A 17845-nucleotide genomic window follows, 5' to 3' on the forward strand; every position below is an offset into this window, starting at 1 on the left:
GTTTTCTGATAGCTTCACGGGCACGTGAATCCAGCACAGCCTGTGAGTCAGCCTTACTTATTAGTTAATTTTTCAAAAATGTCATTTCTTCACTATTATGTATTCTTTTCTCAAACTTTAATAAAAAGAAACTTATTCCGTTGATCTTGTGTCTCCTATTGAATTAAGATTCCAATTTTTTTTTCTGAAAACTGGCAAGATTGAAATCCAGCGCAGACTCCATCTCGAGGTTACCGGTTTTGAGACACTATACCTACGCTATTATGTTTCATTAAAATTTGAAATTATTTTGTCATATTTTCTTTAATCTAAAACAACAAATATAGTTAAACACTAAATAATGTCACCATGCTGGGAAGAACAGTAAATGACAATTGGATACCATGGGGTTAAAATAGAAAAATTGTGACTTTTTAAAGTTAGTGCAGTATATGAAGACTATAATCATTGAATAATACATAAGAACTAATAACAAAATGTGGCTCTATGCACTGCAACAAAATAATGTATTTTATGCTAGTGTTACTATGAAAGATAGACCGCTGCTCCAGATGTTTTATTGAAGTTATCTAATCAAAAAGCTTCAGTGCGTATTTTAAGTGAAACCTTTTATTCAGCTATTAACAGAAATTTGAATGGCTATCTGTCATTGCTAACTAATATGATCAGGCCTCTACAGAGGTAAAAGTACTGTAAAATGAAAATCCAGTTAGCATTTTCTATTTCTATTCATAAGTATTGAGCAAATTTGTCATTTGGAAAATATTGTTAAAGTGTAACTCTCTGAAGTGTCATGGTAGCTCTTCTAATGTAGCATTAGATCTGTGCCTGGGATCCAAGTTAGAATTCCAATACTGACTGACATTCACACCTAGCTACCTAATGTGTGCAGTTACCCAGTTCTCAGCTCAACTCTGGTGAGTGTCTCTCTGTGCCAGTCCATTCCACTTCAGACTCTTAAAAGAATCATGTTGGCCTGTCATGGTCTACAATGCATCTCTTGTATTGGCAAATAGAAAGCAATGTTGAAACCAGCTGTGTGGAATTTCAAACCTAAACAGTGCCAGCCAGTTAAGAGCATAGTATGGAATGGAGAGAGCTAAAAAAGGGAAAAAGTACAAAGATGACAAAAAACAGAAGTGATCTTCATTAGAATGCTTTACAAAGTGGTTACCAACTGTGAAATAAACATATATGCCATAAAATTCCATCTCTGGCTAAATTAAAATTCCAAACTGCTGTAGTGATTTTACTGAATGTATGTAGAAAACTTAACATGCCTCTCAATTAGAATGCCGGAAGCTGACTAACAAGATAAACACATGACGGTGATGGGGAAGGTACATGAGGGTACAACAGCAAGTTTTGTTTGAGATCTCTGCACAAATTCTTTCCTCTGCCTCCATAGAATTGTTTTCAACAAGGTTATTATGGCAAGTAATAATCCAAGATCACATTTAGAATAATATGTAGAGGACACAACATCTTTAACAAAGATATTAGATAGAAGGTGTTTAATGTTCTATAGGGTGCTATTTAAAAATCATGTCCCTGCTTTTGTTTAACCTATGAGTCCTCATTTGTAGTCATTTTATCTGTTCCTACATGATTACATTGTAATATTTATATTTTACTTTTGTTGTACAGTTGCTGCCATCCTTAGATATATATTCCTGGACAGAGGAGGACGTGGTAAGTGTATGATTCTCTCTTCAAAATTAAAGCTCTGAACTTGGAAATAATAGTTAAATAATATGATTAAATGTGAATGTAATTTATCTCAAAAGAGATAAAGGCTTGGAAGAGTCGGGAGAATTCCTGGTTCCGCGAACCTGGTCTGGGGTGGTTGGGGGGGTTGGGGTGGGGTGTGTGGTTGGGGAGGGGTGGGGACAGTGTGGACTATTAGAAGCCAGGGTGGGCAATCCCAAAGTAGAAGGATGCTGGGTGCGGAGGCAGGCTGGGCGGAAGGCCTACCTTGGGGAACAGCACGGTGTCCAAAATTTTTTTGGAGAAAAAATATGAAACAGCCCTCATCCTCACACACTCCGCATGCCCTGTTCCAGCTCCATAGCCCCTCATCCTTTGTCATTTCACCTACCATGCCAACTCACCCAGTATCCACCATGGGCAGATCTTGGGACCTATGCAGAGATGAGATAAAATAAAAGGTCTAAGTGTCTATTGCAGACTTCACTAAATTGAAAAAAAACACTCCTTCATCAAAACCCATTCACTAAATTTACATTCCTTTAACTACATAAAGCCTTATAACAACAAACATTTCATTCAAGTGCACGATCACTTCTAACAAGAAGCATTGGAATTCATAGTCCCACTTCAAAGAGTCCATAATCACTTGTAGCTGCCAATCAGACCGTGAAATGGCAGGCAACCTGCTGTGATAATGGATGTTTGTGAAATCAGTCATGCAGCAGTAATTCAGTGATTGAAGCCCTCAGGCTTAGGTCAACAGACCTGGTAAAATAGCAAACAATGATTTTTTCAATACTCCAGACATTTTTTTCAAAGATTTAAAGGGCAAGACTTTTAAATGCCTTGACAACTGTTTTAAACAGGTCCTCTTGAGACTTTTTACAGATCCTCTTGACACTTTGGACAGTTGATTTTGACAGTTTGTTGACTGTTCCAATAAGCTTCACAATTAGTTAGTTTATGCATTTTTGTGCACATTCATCCCTACTTTTAACAATTACACAGGGCACCTGAATTCCCCTGAATGTATCCCAGGACCAGATCCAAAGGAGTACCCTGGTTATCCAAAGATATGCACAAAGTTTAGACCTGCTCCTACCATGTCTACTCTGCACTTTGGGTTTCACACTCCTGGGCTACCAAAATTGGACTTCAATGGAGGCAACTCATGATTTAATGGTCAGCTGCCTCCGTAAACTGCAGATGCACAAAATGTGAACTGCCCCAATCCCGCCTCCGCGAAAATGGGAAATGCCGTGTTTGGTACAATTTTTGGGCACATCCACTATTTTTGCCACGATGGCAAGGCTCTCCATCATGCCGAAAATCCAGACCAAAGTATTCATTTTGGCAAGGCACAAACCTTTAAAAAAAGGTGCTGGAATAGCGATGGAAAGTAGACAAGGTTGTAAAGAAGGCATATGGAATGCTCTCCTTCACTTACAGAGGTAGAGAATATGAAAATAAAGATATAGTGTTGGAATTGTATAAAACACTGGTGAGGCCACAACTGGAGTATTGCGTGCAGTTCTGGTCACCACATTACAGGAAGGACGTAATAGCCCTGGAGAGAGTGCAGAGGAGGTTTACAAGAATGTTGTCAGGGTTAGAAAAGTATAGCTATGAGGAGAGATTGGATAGGTTGGGGTTATTTTCCTCAGAACAAAGAAGGCTAAGAGGTGACTTGATTGAGGTAGACAAAATTATGAGGGGAATAGATAGAATGGACAGGATAAAATTGTTTCCCTTGATGGAGAATTCTAGAACCAGGGGATATAGATTCAAGATAAATGGCAGAAGATGTAAGGAAGACATGAGGAATTTTTTTTACGCAGTGGGTAGTGGGTGTCTGGAACTCGCTGCCCAAGTTGGCGGTAGAGGCAGAAACTTTAAACTCTTTTAAAAAGTACCTGGATCTGCACGTAAAGTGCTGTAAGCTGCAGGGCTATGGGCCGGGTGCAGGAAGGTGAGATTAGAAAGGGCACCTGGATGTACTCGGGCTGGCATGGACAAGATGGGCAGAATGGAATCCTTCTGTGCTGTAACTTTTCTATGGTTGTATGGAAGGAAATATTCATTGTAAGGCTGAGAAACATATATATAAATGTTAATTCACACCATTACTGATAAATGTAATCTTACTGTGCAGGTGCACCTAAAAAAAACAACAGTTTGGTTAAAGTGAATCAAATGCTAGAGGGTTGCTGCAGCTAATGGACAGTACAGCAGCACAATATATAACCTTGGAAAGAGGAGAGAATTGGATAAAGAATCACAGTATTTGTCAATTACACATGATTAATAATGATTCAGTGCACTAATGTAGACTAACATTTGTAAAAGGCAATGGCTACATTTAATTCACTTTAACCAAACTATTGTTTTTTTTAGATACAGTTGCACAGAAAGATTACATTTATCAGTAATGGTGTGAATTAATATTTATTTATATGTTTCTCAACCTTACAATAAATATATTTTTCCATCACTAATCTTTTTCATTGACATCAGCAATTGAAAATTTATTTAGGATCACCAGTACTTTGGAAATACAGGATAGAAGTCATTAACATTTGAAGTCCTATATTCTAATCCTGTTCCCTTTTTGTGCAGTGTTTTTGGATGGACCAACTATTAGACAAAGGTAATAAAGACCTCTAGTTCTTTGCATTGCTTATTGGAGTTTCAGTTACTTTTTGCTAATAGTATGTATTTTTGTAATTTTATGATCATAGGTGACATATGTTGTGGCATGAAAGGTTATGCTGAACTGTTTAAAAATCATCACATCACTGGACGAAGGTTACTTTTGCTAACAGAACAAGATATGAACGACATGGGAATACAATCCAAAGGACATATTATTCATTTAAAGGTATGAAAATAAGAAATGTCAGAGATTATATGATAAGTATAGCAAACAAAACTGTAAAGGTGACAGCTCAGAAACTTCAACTGTAGACGTTTTAAGTTATTGAGGATTTACACTCACTAAGGTGAAGGGAGGCTGAGAAAGGGAAAACTTTCCCCTTTTGATATCTAATGTCAACAGCAAGTACTCCAGTATTTTCCATTTTTATTTCACACTTCTTTGTCTTTTAATTTTCTGATCAATTCAATTTATTTAATTATTCTGCAAATATTCCATTCCTGTGAGGAATTTTGAACTGTTCCCTGAATACAGTGGACATTGGTGTTTCAGCTTCTGGTTTTACCCTTGTTTGCACTCTGCAAAAAACTTCCTTGTTCTCAACAAGGACTTCATAGGTTTCCAACTATGTGTTAGGAGACAATCCATTGTGATTTGAGATTCAGAGGAAATGTATCTTTATCAAGATGCATAGTGAATTAAATGATTTGCGACAGGTATATATGCATTATCTGACAGAATGACAGGATAGGCTCAAATGGCTGAATGGCCTAATCTCGTTCATATGTATCTTTACACAAAAGTAAAATTATAAAAACATTTTCAAAAGGAATATCAATTCCTGAAGGATAAGACACAGTAGTAAAAAAAATTGAACTGTTTAAGCTACATCTAAAATATTTTCTAGCAAATTGATGTGTTGACTGTTAACATATAGGTGGAAGTTGTTGAAAATATGGAAGTGATTACCTCCTGTTAACAGACCCATCTGTGCTCTTTTTCAGACTGAAATTGAAAAACTGACCCTTGACTACTTGAATCTATTTCACTTTCCTCCCTTAATCAAGGTAGGCAAAAAAGAGTAATGTTATTTTCAACCACAACACATGCACTGTATTTTTGTGGAGGCCTTATTAATTTCTGGTTTGGAGCCTTGTTCGTCTTGATACATCCTGGATCATTTGTGATTCTTTCCCTCCTGTTTATCTACTTTGAAAATAATACAGACCAGCTTTTTAAATATTAATGAGCAAATGTCAGATGCAGAAGATTTGTAGAAACCTTATCACAACATGCATACCATAGATCTATTAAGCACCTGCTGATAACCTATAAATATATTTTGAATTATTAGTTCCAAACTGCGAAGATTTTTATATTTTGTACTGAGTCATGTTGATTACTTGATCATGTGGGTCAGATCTATAAGAGAGTACAGAGCTACTGTCTACAGTTTAAGATTTGTATAGCACCCAATGAACCTGACCACAAAACCAGCAAGCAGTGAAATAAGCTCATTATACTGCTCTGTGGTATAAAATTATAGACTACAACTGGCAGCTGTGCAATGTCTTTTTACTGTGGTTCAATTTTTCCCTGTATCAGCTGTACCCTGACCCAGTCATGGGCCTGAATTTTTTTGTTTATGGGTGCGTATGATCAGCAGGCCCGGGAGCGGACGGGAAATTGACCTCAGGCCACGATTGGCCCCCGACCGCGATTTCACGCTGGCTGTCCAATTAACGGCCAGCCGGCATGAAACGTGTGCTGAGAAATGCTCAGTGCTGCCGGGGTGGGGGCAGGAAGAGGGCGGGTGCCAATGTAACTGAGGATGCGGTTGAGCGCTTCTAGAGAGCTCCCTGAAGGCAGACGGCTGCCCAAGGTGCTGCGGACCTCCACAGAATAAAGGAAAGGACAAAAATGCTGCAAAACATGTCCCTGCAGCACAATCAAGCGCCTGAAAGCAGACCTCATAAAAACCCAGTCCCCAGATATCTCTCTTTATTTTATTTCCCCACGGAGATTTCATCCCACCCTGGGTTGAGGTTTGAGCTAAAATGTGAATGGCACGTGGGAGAATGGCCTGTCCACCAATCATAACTGTGGACGGGCAACCATAAAATTGCCCTTGATTGCATCGTTAAAGGACTTAATTGCCCGTTTAGTTGTCGGCGGGTGCACTTCCACTGAGTGCAATGACGTTGGGATACTTGATCGACGTCATCTCGCAAAATTTCATGTCCGTTTCGGTCGGCCGCACGTTTCTCCCCCCCGCCCCCCCCACCTCCCAACGGGATGTAAAATTCTGGCCGGGGTACGTGACATTTGTAACATTAGTCCGCTTATCAGAGGGAAATCAAATTTAAGCTAATAGCTTTCTAGAAAAAAATACTTATTTTTTGGATGTTTTAGCTTTGGTGTGAAATCCTTCTGGTCTTCTGGGCTTTGAAATGGCCGTGACAGAGACTGGGTTGCCAGTGCTGCGCTGTCTCAGATACCAAATGGCGATAGTGAAGTTTGGATATATTGTGCCCTCAGATTTGCTTTCTTTTCTGTGAGGACCCACCTGGTTTCTGCTCAGTACCTCTCCACAACAGCTCAGATCAGATTGGAATCATGGTGGAATGGAGATTAAATCGGCAGACCCCATTACTACGGTGTTAGAGTTCATATTCTGAAAGGAACAGATACAATGGCTTTAAATTGTCTCATGATGATGCATTGCACTCCTGCTGCAATGCGCTTCACTCATTGAGACAACGATTTCAATGTTTGATATTATGTTTTGTCAGCTGCCTATGACTCAGTAAGTTTATCTTGTCAGTAACTGGACTGGAGAGACCAGACATGGTTCAGATTTGATTCCCATTCAAAACTGAGTTAGGTGGAATGGCAATAGATTTGTTATGCTTGGCCTCGATGCACTGGGGGAGAAATCATTTTCAATGGTCAGAAAGTCGTGGGCAGTATGTTGATCAAATTTCTGATGTAAAAGACCAGCATATTTTTTACTTATCCATTTTTTGGATATGGACAACACTGGCTAGGCCAGCATTTATTACCCATCCCTAATTGCCCCTGAGATGGTGGTGGTGAGCCACTTTCTTGAATTGCTACAGCCCTTGTGGAATAGGAAGGGAGTTCCAGGATTTTGACTCAACAACAGAGTTACATTTACAGTTCTAAGTCAGGACAGTTGTAATTTGGAGGGGAACAGGTGGTGTTCCCATGCATTGTAGCCCTTGACCTTCAAGGTGCTAGAGGTCACGGATTTGGAAGGTGCTGTTGAAGGAGCCTTGATGAGTTGCTGCCGTGTATCTTCTAGATGATATACGCTACTGCCTCTGATGGTGGTGATGGAGGGAGTGAATGTTTAAGGTGATGGATATGGTGCTGATCAAGAGGGCTGCTTTGCCCTGGATGGTGTTGAGTTTCTTGAGTGTTGTTGGAGCTTCACTCAGGCAGACAAGTGGAAAGTACTCCTGACTTTTGCTTTTAAATACTGCAGCATCTTTGGGGAGTCAGGAGGTGAGTTACTCTCTGCTGAATTCCCAGCCTCTGACCTGCTCTTGTAGCTGCAATATTTATATGGCTAGTGCAGTTCAGTTTCTGGCCAATGGTGACCCCCATGGTTTTGATGGTGGGGGATTTACTAATGGTAATACAATGCTATTGAATGTCAGGAGGAGGTGGTTAGATTCTCTTTTGTTGGCAATAGCCATTGCCAATCCTTGTAGGCACGAGGTGGGGGCATTAAGTCAAAAAATACTCCTTTGAGAATAAATTGACAGAAACTAAACTATTATAATCAAAGAAATGGTATTAAGACCTTAGGTACAAATTAGAACAAAGAAGTTGTGAGATACAAATCAACATCTGTTCCCCTTAATATCTTGAAAACTTTGATCAAATCACCCTTAACTGTCTAAATTTCAGAGAAGACAGACTCTAGTTTGAGTATAAAAGCAAAATACTGCGGGTGCTGGAAATCTGAAACAAAAACAAAAAATGCTGGAAAAACTCAGCAGGTCTAACAGCATCTGTGGAGAGAAAAACAGAGTTAATGTTTCGAGTCCGTATGACTCTTCAAAGCTTCTAGCTTGAATAATTGCTCCTTGTAATTTAACCCTTGGAGAGCATGGTTCATTCTGGTAAATCTGCAGAGCACTCCCTACAAGGTCAATATATCCTTCCTCGGGTGTGGGGCGCAGAACTGCTCAGACACTCCAGATGTGATCTAAACACGGCTTTATTCTTTTGAAGCATGACTTCTAACTTCCCCCCACTATATATTCTATTCATCTAGACATAAAGGCCAGCATTTCATTCGCCTTTTTGATAATTTTCTGTACCAGTTCATGACGTTTTACTGATCTATGCCCTTGGACCTCCAAGTTTCTTTGGACTTGCAATGTTTGTAACTTTTCACCATCCAGAAAGTATTCTGTTCTATTCCTTTTAGGCCCAAAGTGAATAACCTCATTTGCCCATATTAAAATCCATTCGTCACCGTTTTTCCCATTCAGTTAATCCATCACTACCTCTTTGTAATGTTACACTTCCATCTACACCTTTTACAGTGCTGCCTATCTTTGTGTCATTGACATTTGGATATGTGGCTTTCTATCCCACCATCTTAGACAGTTGAGGCCAAACACAGATGCTTATGGAACACTGCTAGTCACATCCTGCCATATCGAGTACCTTTGCATCATCCCGACTCTCTTGTCTCCTTCCACTCTGCCTTATTTCCTTACCAGGTTAATGATTTGCATTCAATTCCATGAGCTTCAACAAAGGCTACCAGTCTCAAATAAAGGAATTTATTGAATGCCTTTTGGAAGTTCATAGGAATAACATCCATAGACATCCCCCTGTTCGCTAATTTAGTCACCTATTCAAGCAGTTTAGTAGGCACGACCTGCCCTTATAAAATCCTTGCTGGCTTTCTATGACTAGCTGAAGTTTTAAGGGTGTTCAGTCATCCTATCCTTTATTACAGATTCTTGCAATTTCTCAACAACAGATGTTAGGCTAACTGGTCAATAACCCCCTGATTTCCTGCTCTCTCCTTCCTAAAATGAAAGTGGGCCAATTAAGGCCCAAAGGGCGGAGAGCCTATTGGGCCTTAATTGGCCCAAAGGCTATCTGCCTCCTCTGGGTGAATAGTCCTTTCACTGTAGCAGGTAAATGGGAACACCACCATCTGGAAGTTCCCATCCAAGGCACACACCACCCTGACTTGGAAATATATCACCGCTCCTTCACTGTAGCTGAGACAAAATCCTAGAACTCCCTCAGCACTTTGGGTGTACCCACACCACATGGACTGCGGTGGTTCAAGAAGGCAGCTCATCACCACTTTCTCAAGGCCAATTAGGGATGGGCAATAAACGCTGGCCTAGCCAGTGACAACCACATCCCATGAATGAATTTAAAAAAGCAGTGACGTGCAATTTTTCAATCTGAGACAATGGGCAGAATTTTCTTGTTGGCGAGCAGGGGCGGGCCCCGTACACTGATGTGTAAAATGATGCGCGGTGATGTCGAGCAAGCGTCCCGACGTCACCGCGCGCCATCGTGATATTTCGGTCTGTGGGTGCGCGATGATCCCTGATGCGCACCCGCTGTTAACTAACAGGCCACTTAAGGCCCTGGAGGCAGCAATTGTCAGTGATCTATCGGGACCCGTGCAATCTTCGGGCCATCACATGGGCACAACGGACAGCGGGGTAGGGCACGTTTGTATAAACCTAATCCACGGGCGGGATAAGTGAGGTCAGTGGCATCGGGAATGTGCTCAGTCAGATATTTAATTTGGAAAGTTGTTGATACTTGCCTGTGTGAGCAGAAATACTTCAAAACTCATACCAGCTGCTTGGACAGGACTCTCAACCTCCGGTTCAGCACTCTGCAGTGAAGATCCTTTTTGGGGCCTGCAAGTTTCATGAAGCCTTCCCTTAGCCTGGGAATAGGAGTTGTGCTCTCCACTGGAGGCACCTCTGTTGAGGAGGAAGGTAGGGCCAGAAGGGGGGGGAAGGCCAAAAGTGCACATTCAGCCTCCAGGGGAGCCATCTTTGGGATGAGAGGCGCAGGCATAAGATGAAGTCCAAGGTGGAAGGGACCGCAGAAGACGCCACTATCCTGCTGCCAGTGAAGCAGCTACCTCAATATGTCTGAGGTGCTGTGCCGAAGGAGACTCCGTGTCTCAAGGGAGACAGTCAACTATATCTGTCAGATGAGTGGCCCTGAGATCTCCCCGAACTGTATGGGTGGACACCCCATGCCAGTGGCTCTAAAGGTCACAGCTGCCCTCCACTTCTATGCCTCTGGCTCCTTCCAGGGCTCGGTGGGTGATCTTTGCGGTGTCTCCCAATCAGCTGTCCACATTTGTGTCAAGCAGGTTACAGATGCTCTGTTCAGACGGGCATTGACCTTCATCCACTTCCGCTGCAACCAGGCAAGTCAGGCACAGTGAGCCAGAGGCTTCGCGGCCATTTCTGGCTTCCCCTGCGTCCAGGGTGCAATAGACTGCACACATGTGGCCATCAAGGCACCAGCAGGTGAGCCCAGTGCTTTCGTCAATAGGAAGGGCTTCCACTCCATGAACGTGCAGATAGTGTGTGACCACAGGATGCTGATTCTACAAGTCTGTGCAAGGTACCCAGGCAGCTCCCACGACGCCTACATCCTCAGACACTCCCAGGTGCTGGGGCTCTTCAGTGCTCCAGTGTGGCTGGATGGATGGCTGACAAGGGCTATCCCCTCATGACGCCTCTTCGCCACCGAAGAACAGAAGCTGAGCAGCGGTGCAGTAGGAGCCACGCCCCCACAAGGGCTGTGATGGAGAGAACCATCGGTCTTCTCAAGATGCGCTTCCAATGCCTGGACTGTTCAGGGGATGCACTCCAGTACCCCCCAGATCGTGTCTCGACAATAGTGGTTGCATACTGCTCTCTCCACAACCTTGTGCTGGAAAGAGGGGGGACGCTGTGGACACAGTTGCTGTGGTTGCACATGATGAGTCCAGCAGTGAGTCCGAGGATGAGCATGCACAGGGAAATGCTGAGGGGGTTAGACCCTGACCCGTGCATAATCCAGGGAGGCAGGGACACCCAGGAGGTTTTAATCCAACGAACCTTCAGCTAGCACACCACAGATGGGCCTCCAACAAGCCTGTGCTGCAGGCTCCATACTTGATGCCTGAGTGTTAAATCTGCCTGGATAGGAACATTAACTAAGGGCCTAGTCAATAAAGCTCAGTGTGACACAACTCACTCATAACATCATGGGTAACCATCCACCTACAGAGGAAAAGAGTCACCCTCAGCCATGGTCACATGTCTAAATTTAATGATATAACAAAATGAACTTAAGGAAACAAAATGACAACGGTCTTCAACATCAAACCAACTAATCATTACCTCACTGTGGGCAACACAAAAGCACCAGTGAGAAATCCATGGTGTGCCTAAGGTGCCTTAAAATTAGGCTTTCGGGGGTTACATCTAGGTGCTCCCCCCTCGCTGGCACTGGCATCTGAGATAGCCTGCTCACTATGCTGTCCTGTTGGCCTTGATCACCTTGGTGGCCGTCCTCTGGCCTGTGGAGTCTGTGTGCTGGCTCCGCATGGGAGTGACTGGCCAGTTCCATAGCTGGCATCTCCCCAGTTGCTGCAGCCTCATTGGATGCAATGATCACTGGCAGAGGGGCGAAGGAGTTGCTGCCCTCATCTGGAGCGCCCTTAGAGGAGCCCGCAGAGATGACAGGCAGCTGCTGCGCCAATATGAGGTTGGTTTGGACCTCCCTGTACAATGTAGATGGATGGGCACCGAGCTGGGAAACCTGGTGCCCAGACCGTCTCCCACACTGGCACTGACCTCAGCTGGTCAGTGTTATGTGAGCACTTGCTGGTCTGAGCGCATCCCCAGGAAGCCCTGATTGTTCTCCTGGAGGAGCCTCTCCATGCGAGTCGCCACTCTCTCCATGGAGGAAGTATGGCCATGAGGCTCATTGCATCAGCGATGGTCCACGTGGACTCCTCCACAATAGAGACAAAGCCAAGCATAGCCTCATGTATCTCTACCAGATGCTCCTGCAAACCCTGCTGGGCTTCCAGCATTTGCTGCCCAATGGGTGACTCCAGAGGCACATCATCAGCCTCCGACCGAGCATGTGCCTGGCCCCCAGCAGTCTTCTGACTGCTGGCACCATGGGTACTCTCTGTCTCTGCCAGCTCCTCCGGTGACTGTGAAGTGCCCTCACCACTGTGCCCCGAGACACTAATTGATGATCTAATTCCCACTGAGATGCTAGTATCTGCGCTGGTGCCTGATGGTGTGATGCTGGTGGGTCAGAGACTTCAGGGCCCTCAGGTGTGAGAGGGGATTCTTGTGCCGCATCCTCCCAGCCCTACTCCGATGATGCTGAAAGGAAGAACAAGGACATTTGATTAGTTAACATGGCAACGATGTCAATCTGCATCCCTGTCCCCCGGATCATTATGCACTCATCCTTCCATAAGCAATGGTCAAGCCATGTTGCAAACTTCAATCACTGAACATTCAGCACTACCATGGCTGCTGGGACACTAATGGTGACCTCAGTGCTGGGCAAACATACCTGCCCGTGGCACCTCAGCCTCACCAACACCAGTGGACCTTGGCGCATGGCACCCTTCCAGATCGAGGGCCTCCTGCTTGAACCTGCTAATGATTGCCAACTGAGCTGGTCCTCACCCACTCGGCTGTATTATGTGCATTCTTCTCCTGAAAAGGAGAGAAGAGCATTGATTAGTGACACTTGTACCTGGAATTTCTTTGCTGCCATCCCACCCCAACCATAGTGGGGCATTGTAGGACTCCAGTGCCTCCTCACCCCGCAGCTGCCACACACTCACACAAAGATGCCAGGCCTGTTTCCGCAACCCCCCCCCCACCAACCGCAGCCACCTGGAAGCTCCCCTCCCAGCATGTCAGCACCTTGACTTTAACATGTTTTGCTGTTCCAGCACTGCGCCTCAGTGCAGATCCTCCAGGTGGCCCCCAGTGGAGGCGGGAACATGTCAAGGAACCGACCCGGCATGCAGCTTTCCAAATTTCTTCTCTGTGTCTGCGAAGTCACCTCCGTGCTGTTGATAAGATTCCACCCATTCAGTTTCAAAATTAAAATATTTAGCAAGGTTCAGTGGTTATAGTGACCAGATGTGGTCCGCCAGCCACCTCTCAACTGACAACTGTTGAGGAGAAGGCACTGGATATGACTGACTACCAGAGATGCAGCCTGCCAGCTACCTGTTGACAGAGTTTAATCTCAGACATGGCATACAGCATTCACTCATGTTGACTAAAACAACAGCAAGTGAAATAAGATCATCTACGCGATGATCACTTGAGACATTCTTACCTTGACATTCCACAAGAGATGGTGTAGGAGGGCATGAGAGCTCCTCAGAGGAGCTCGCTCACTCGGAGGGTGCACCATAACAGGACTCATGCAGGTCATGCACAGCTGAGATACTCATTTTGGTGGGATCAATAAGGCATTTAGTTGGGTTTTCACCTTGGGTCTCACAGGTCACAAATGAACAAGATCAAATGATGGAGACAGGGACAGTAGTCAGAGACTACAGGATGCTCCTAGCTCTGAAATGCAGGTGCTGTCCCTCAGGGACCATTGACACAAAGGGTACTTCTTAGATTGGAAAATAGCAAATTGAACTCCTTTATTCAAAAAGAGAGAGAGAGTCAGAAAGCAGGAAACTACAGGCCAGTTAGTTTAATAACTGTCCTAGGGAAAATGTTAGAAGCTATTATTAAACATGTTATAGCAGGGCACTTAGAAAAATTCAAGGTAACCAGGCAGAGTCAACATAGTTTTATGGAAGGGAAATCATGTTTAACCAATTTATTGGAGTTCTTTGAAGGAGTCACATGTGTGGTCAATAAAGGGGAAGCAGTGGATGTACTGTACTTAGATTTCCAGAAGGCATTTGATAAGGTGCCACATCAAAGGCTATTGCCGAAAATAAAAGCTCATTTGTAACGAGTGGTGTGCCACAGGGATCAGAGCTGGAGCCTCAACTTTCTACAATTTATATAAATGACTTGGATGAAGGGACCAAAGGTATGGTTGCTAAATTTGCTGATGACACAAAGATGGGTAGGATAGTTAGATGTGAAGAGTTCACAAGGAGGCTACAAAGGGACATAAATAGTATAAGTGAGTGGACAAAGATCTGGCAAATGGAGCATAATGTGGGAAAATGTGAAATTGTCCATTTTGGCGGGAAGATTAATAAAAAAGCATTTTATCTAAATAGTGAGAGATTGCAGAGCTTTGAGATTCAGAGGGATCTGGGTGTCCTAGTGCATGAATCGCAAAAGGCTAGTATGCAGGAACAGCAAGTAATTAGGAAAGCTAATAGAATGTTCTCATTTATTGTGAGGGGGAATTGAATACAAAAGTAGGGAGGTTATGCTTCATTTGTACAGGACACTGGTGAGACCACACCTGCGTAGAGTGTTGGTCTCTTTATTTAAGGAAGAATGTAAATGCATTAGAAGCAGCTCAGAGATGGTTTACAAGACTATTACCAGGAATGGGAAGGTTGTCTTGTGAGGAAGGGTTGGACAGGCTAGGCTGGTATCTACTGGAGTTTAGAAGAGGAAGGGGTGACTTGATTGAAACCTTTAAGATCCTGAGGGGCCTTGACAGGGTGGATGTGGAGAGAATGTAGAATGTTTCCTTTTTTGGGAGAATCTTGAACTAGAGGTTACTGATTAAAAATAAGGAGTCACTCATTTAAGACAGAAATGAGGAGAAATATTTTCTCTGAGGGTCATGAGGCGGTGGGGTGCATTGTACCCTTGTTAGAGGCCTGCAGCTAATCCAGCAGCTCTGTAAATAAATTTCGTTGTTCAACTAAAGAAGCCTCTCAGTAGTACATCTCTACATCTGGTGACAAGGATAAATGATCCTGGCGCTGCATCTCACCCTACAATTTTGAGTATCTCATTTTAAGGAAGAAAAAAATATATGCTCACCAGGATGCCTCTCTTTGGGGTGATCAGCCCATTTGACACCTCCATGGAGGACTGGACTCGATACATCGAGCGCCTCAGGTTTTCTTTCCAGGCCAACAAAATAGGAGAGGAGGCAAAGCCCAAAGCAATTCTTTTGAGCATCTGTGGGAGTCAAACCTACAAGCTTATTTGCAGTCTCACAGCCCCAAGAGCACCCAAATCCAAATCGTTCAGAGTTCAGGGGTTTAGTGAAGAGCCATTTTCAGCCCAAACCATCAGTCATTATGCAAAGGTTCAAATTTAACATGAGGGTGAATGCCCCATGCGAATCTATTGCGTCTTATGTTGCTAAGTTGAAGCAATTGTCAAAGAATTGTGATTTCGGAATGACCTTGGACAACATGCTGCGGGATTGGTTAGTTTGTGGCGTGCACAATGACACCATTCAGCATCGATTGCTGGCAGAAGTCGATATAAATTTTAAATGAGCAATGGAGATAGGACTGGCCATGAAAAATGCTGAAAAAGATTTGCAGGAGCTACAGAGCTTGCAAAATGGCACCGTTTACCAGTTAGGGTAGGAACCTGCAGCCAGACGCAATACTAAAATTACAGAAGCAGCTAGAAGGCGAGAATCATTCCCAATCACCCAGAAATCAAAAAAACATACCAGAGGCAATCAGACCGTGATCCTGAAGTTGAAATGTTATCGATGTGGGGGTAACCACATTCTTGAAACATGTAGATTTAAGAGGGCTGAGTGCTATTACTGTTGCAAAAGTGGACATTTGATAAAGCAGTACAGAGTTAAGTCCTGGCTGCCAAGTAACCAGCCAGCAAAGATGTTAGAAGTACACAGACTGAAATAACTGATTCTGACATTCACTCTCTTTTTAACCTTAACGCAGTCAAGGCTGACCCTATTACTGTCACTCTCCATGTAAACAGAAAGCCTCCAGTTATGGAGGCACATACAGGGGCATCAGCCACAATGATGTGTGAGTGCACATTACAGTACCTGAAAGAAAGTACTCAACACTTAAGCCTGGAGAGAACTTCTACCCAGTTGAAGACCTACACGGGAGAAGCAATAAAAGTAAAAGGCACCACCATGGTACCTGTGAGCTATGGGCAGCTGTCAGCCTAGCTCCCAGGAATAATAGTGACTGGGGAAGGACCAAACCTTCTGGGCTGTGATTGGCTAAAAAAAAAAATCAAGTTAAATTGATCTGAGATTTTTCAAGTGCAGGCAGGAGGACTGCTAGAATTGTCCAAAAAAAAACGACAGTCTCTTTTGCAGTGAATTAGGAAAAATCAAAGGCTTGCAAACCAAGATTTATGTTGATACAGAGGCAACTCCGTGATTTTTTAAGGCAAGGCTGGTACCATATGCTTTAAGAGAAAAAGTGGATGCCGAGATAAACAGGTTGGAGGAGCTAGGCATCATACAGACGGTTCAATTTTCAGAACGGGCAGCACCTATCATCCCCATACTGAGACTGGGATAAGACTGTCCACGTTTGCGGCGATTATAAGCTAACAGTTAATCAGGCCATCAAGTTGGATAAATATCCAATTCCAAGAATTGAAGACTTGCACGCAAAGCTGGTAGGAGGTCAATCCTACACTAAGTTGGATAGGAGCCACATGTACCAGCAACTCGAGTTAGATAACACATCCCATTGGTATGTCACAATAAGTACACACAAAGGCCTATTCCAGTATACACGCCTACCTTTTCGTGTGTCCTCGGCATGTGCAATACTTCAAAGGATGATAGAGAGTTTGCTACAGCGATTACATGGGTTGTAGTATACCTTGAAGTCCTCAGCTGGATCGACAGATGCTAAGCATTTAGCAAATTTAGAGGAGGTATTAAAAAGATTTCTGGAACCTGGAGCTTGCCTAAAAATGGAGAAATGCACTTAGCAAGCCACCAAGATTACATATTTGGGGCACCATGTAGAGACACTAGGATTACACCCTGTGGAAGGAAAGGTTAAGGCGATAAAGGAGGCATCTTCTGCCACAAATATCACCAAACTAAAATCATTTTTAAGGATGGTAAACTACTATGGGAGTATTTTACCCAACTTATCAACAGTACTGACCCCCTTGCACATACTGCTGAAAAAACACCATCGTTGGTCCTGGAAGGCTGCAGAGTTGGAAGCCTTCAACAGAGTAAAACAACTGCTGCACTCCTCAACCTTGTTAGTGCACTTCGACCCATCTAAAGAATTGATATTGACCTGCAACCCCTCTCCATTTGGCATTGGTGCAGTATTGTCCCATGAAATGGACGATGGCTCTGAGAGGCTAATAGGTTCTCTACCAAGAACCCTCTCAGTGGCCGGAGAAGGTTATTTGCAATTTGGGAAGGAAGGACTGTCAATAGTCTTCGGAGTTAAAAAAAATTTCCACCAATACTTACATGGCAGGCACTTTACTATTGTCT

The 17845-nt window shown here is 43.5% G+C and overlaps 1 protein-coding gene across 2 annotated transcripts in view; it reads left to right on the forward strand.

Annotated features, from left to right (window-relative positions):
* LOC121284838 (mitogen-activated protein kinase kinase kinase 20-like) overlaps positions 1–17845 on the forward strand; it is a 130288-nt gene that overhangs the window by 70079 nt on the left and 42364 nt on the right. For both annotated transcript variants that reach the window (XM_041200622.1, XM_041200625.1), the window contains exons 12-15: positions 1648–1692; positions 4327–4357; positions 4449–4588; positions 5368–5430. In XM_041200622.1, coding sequence (XP_041056556.1) covers positions 1648–1692; positions 4327–4357; positions 4449–4588; positions 5368–5430 — 279 coding nt within the window. The remainder of the gene's footprint in view (positions 1–1647; positions 1693–4326; positions 4358–4448; positions 4589–5367; positions 5431–17845) is intronic.

This window comes from Carcharodon carcharias, chromosome 12 (genome assembly GCF_017639515.1).
Source record: "Carcharodon carcharias isolate sCarCar2 chromosome 12, sCarCar2.pri, whole genome shotgun sequence".
Classification (NCBI taxonomy): Eukaryota; Metazoa; Chordata; class Chondrichthyes; order Lamniformes; family Lamnidae; genus Carcharodon; species Carcharodon carcharias.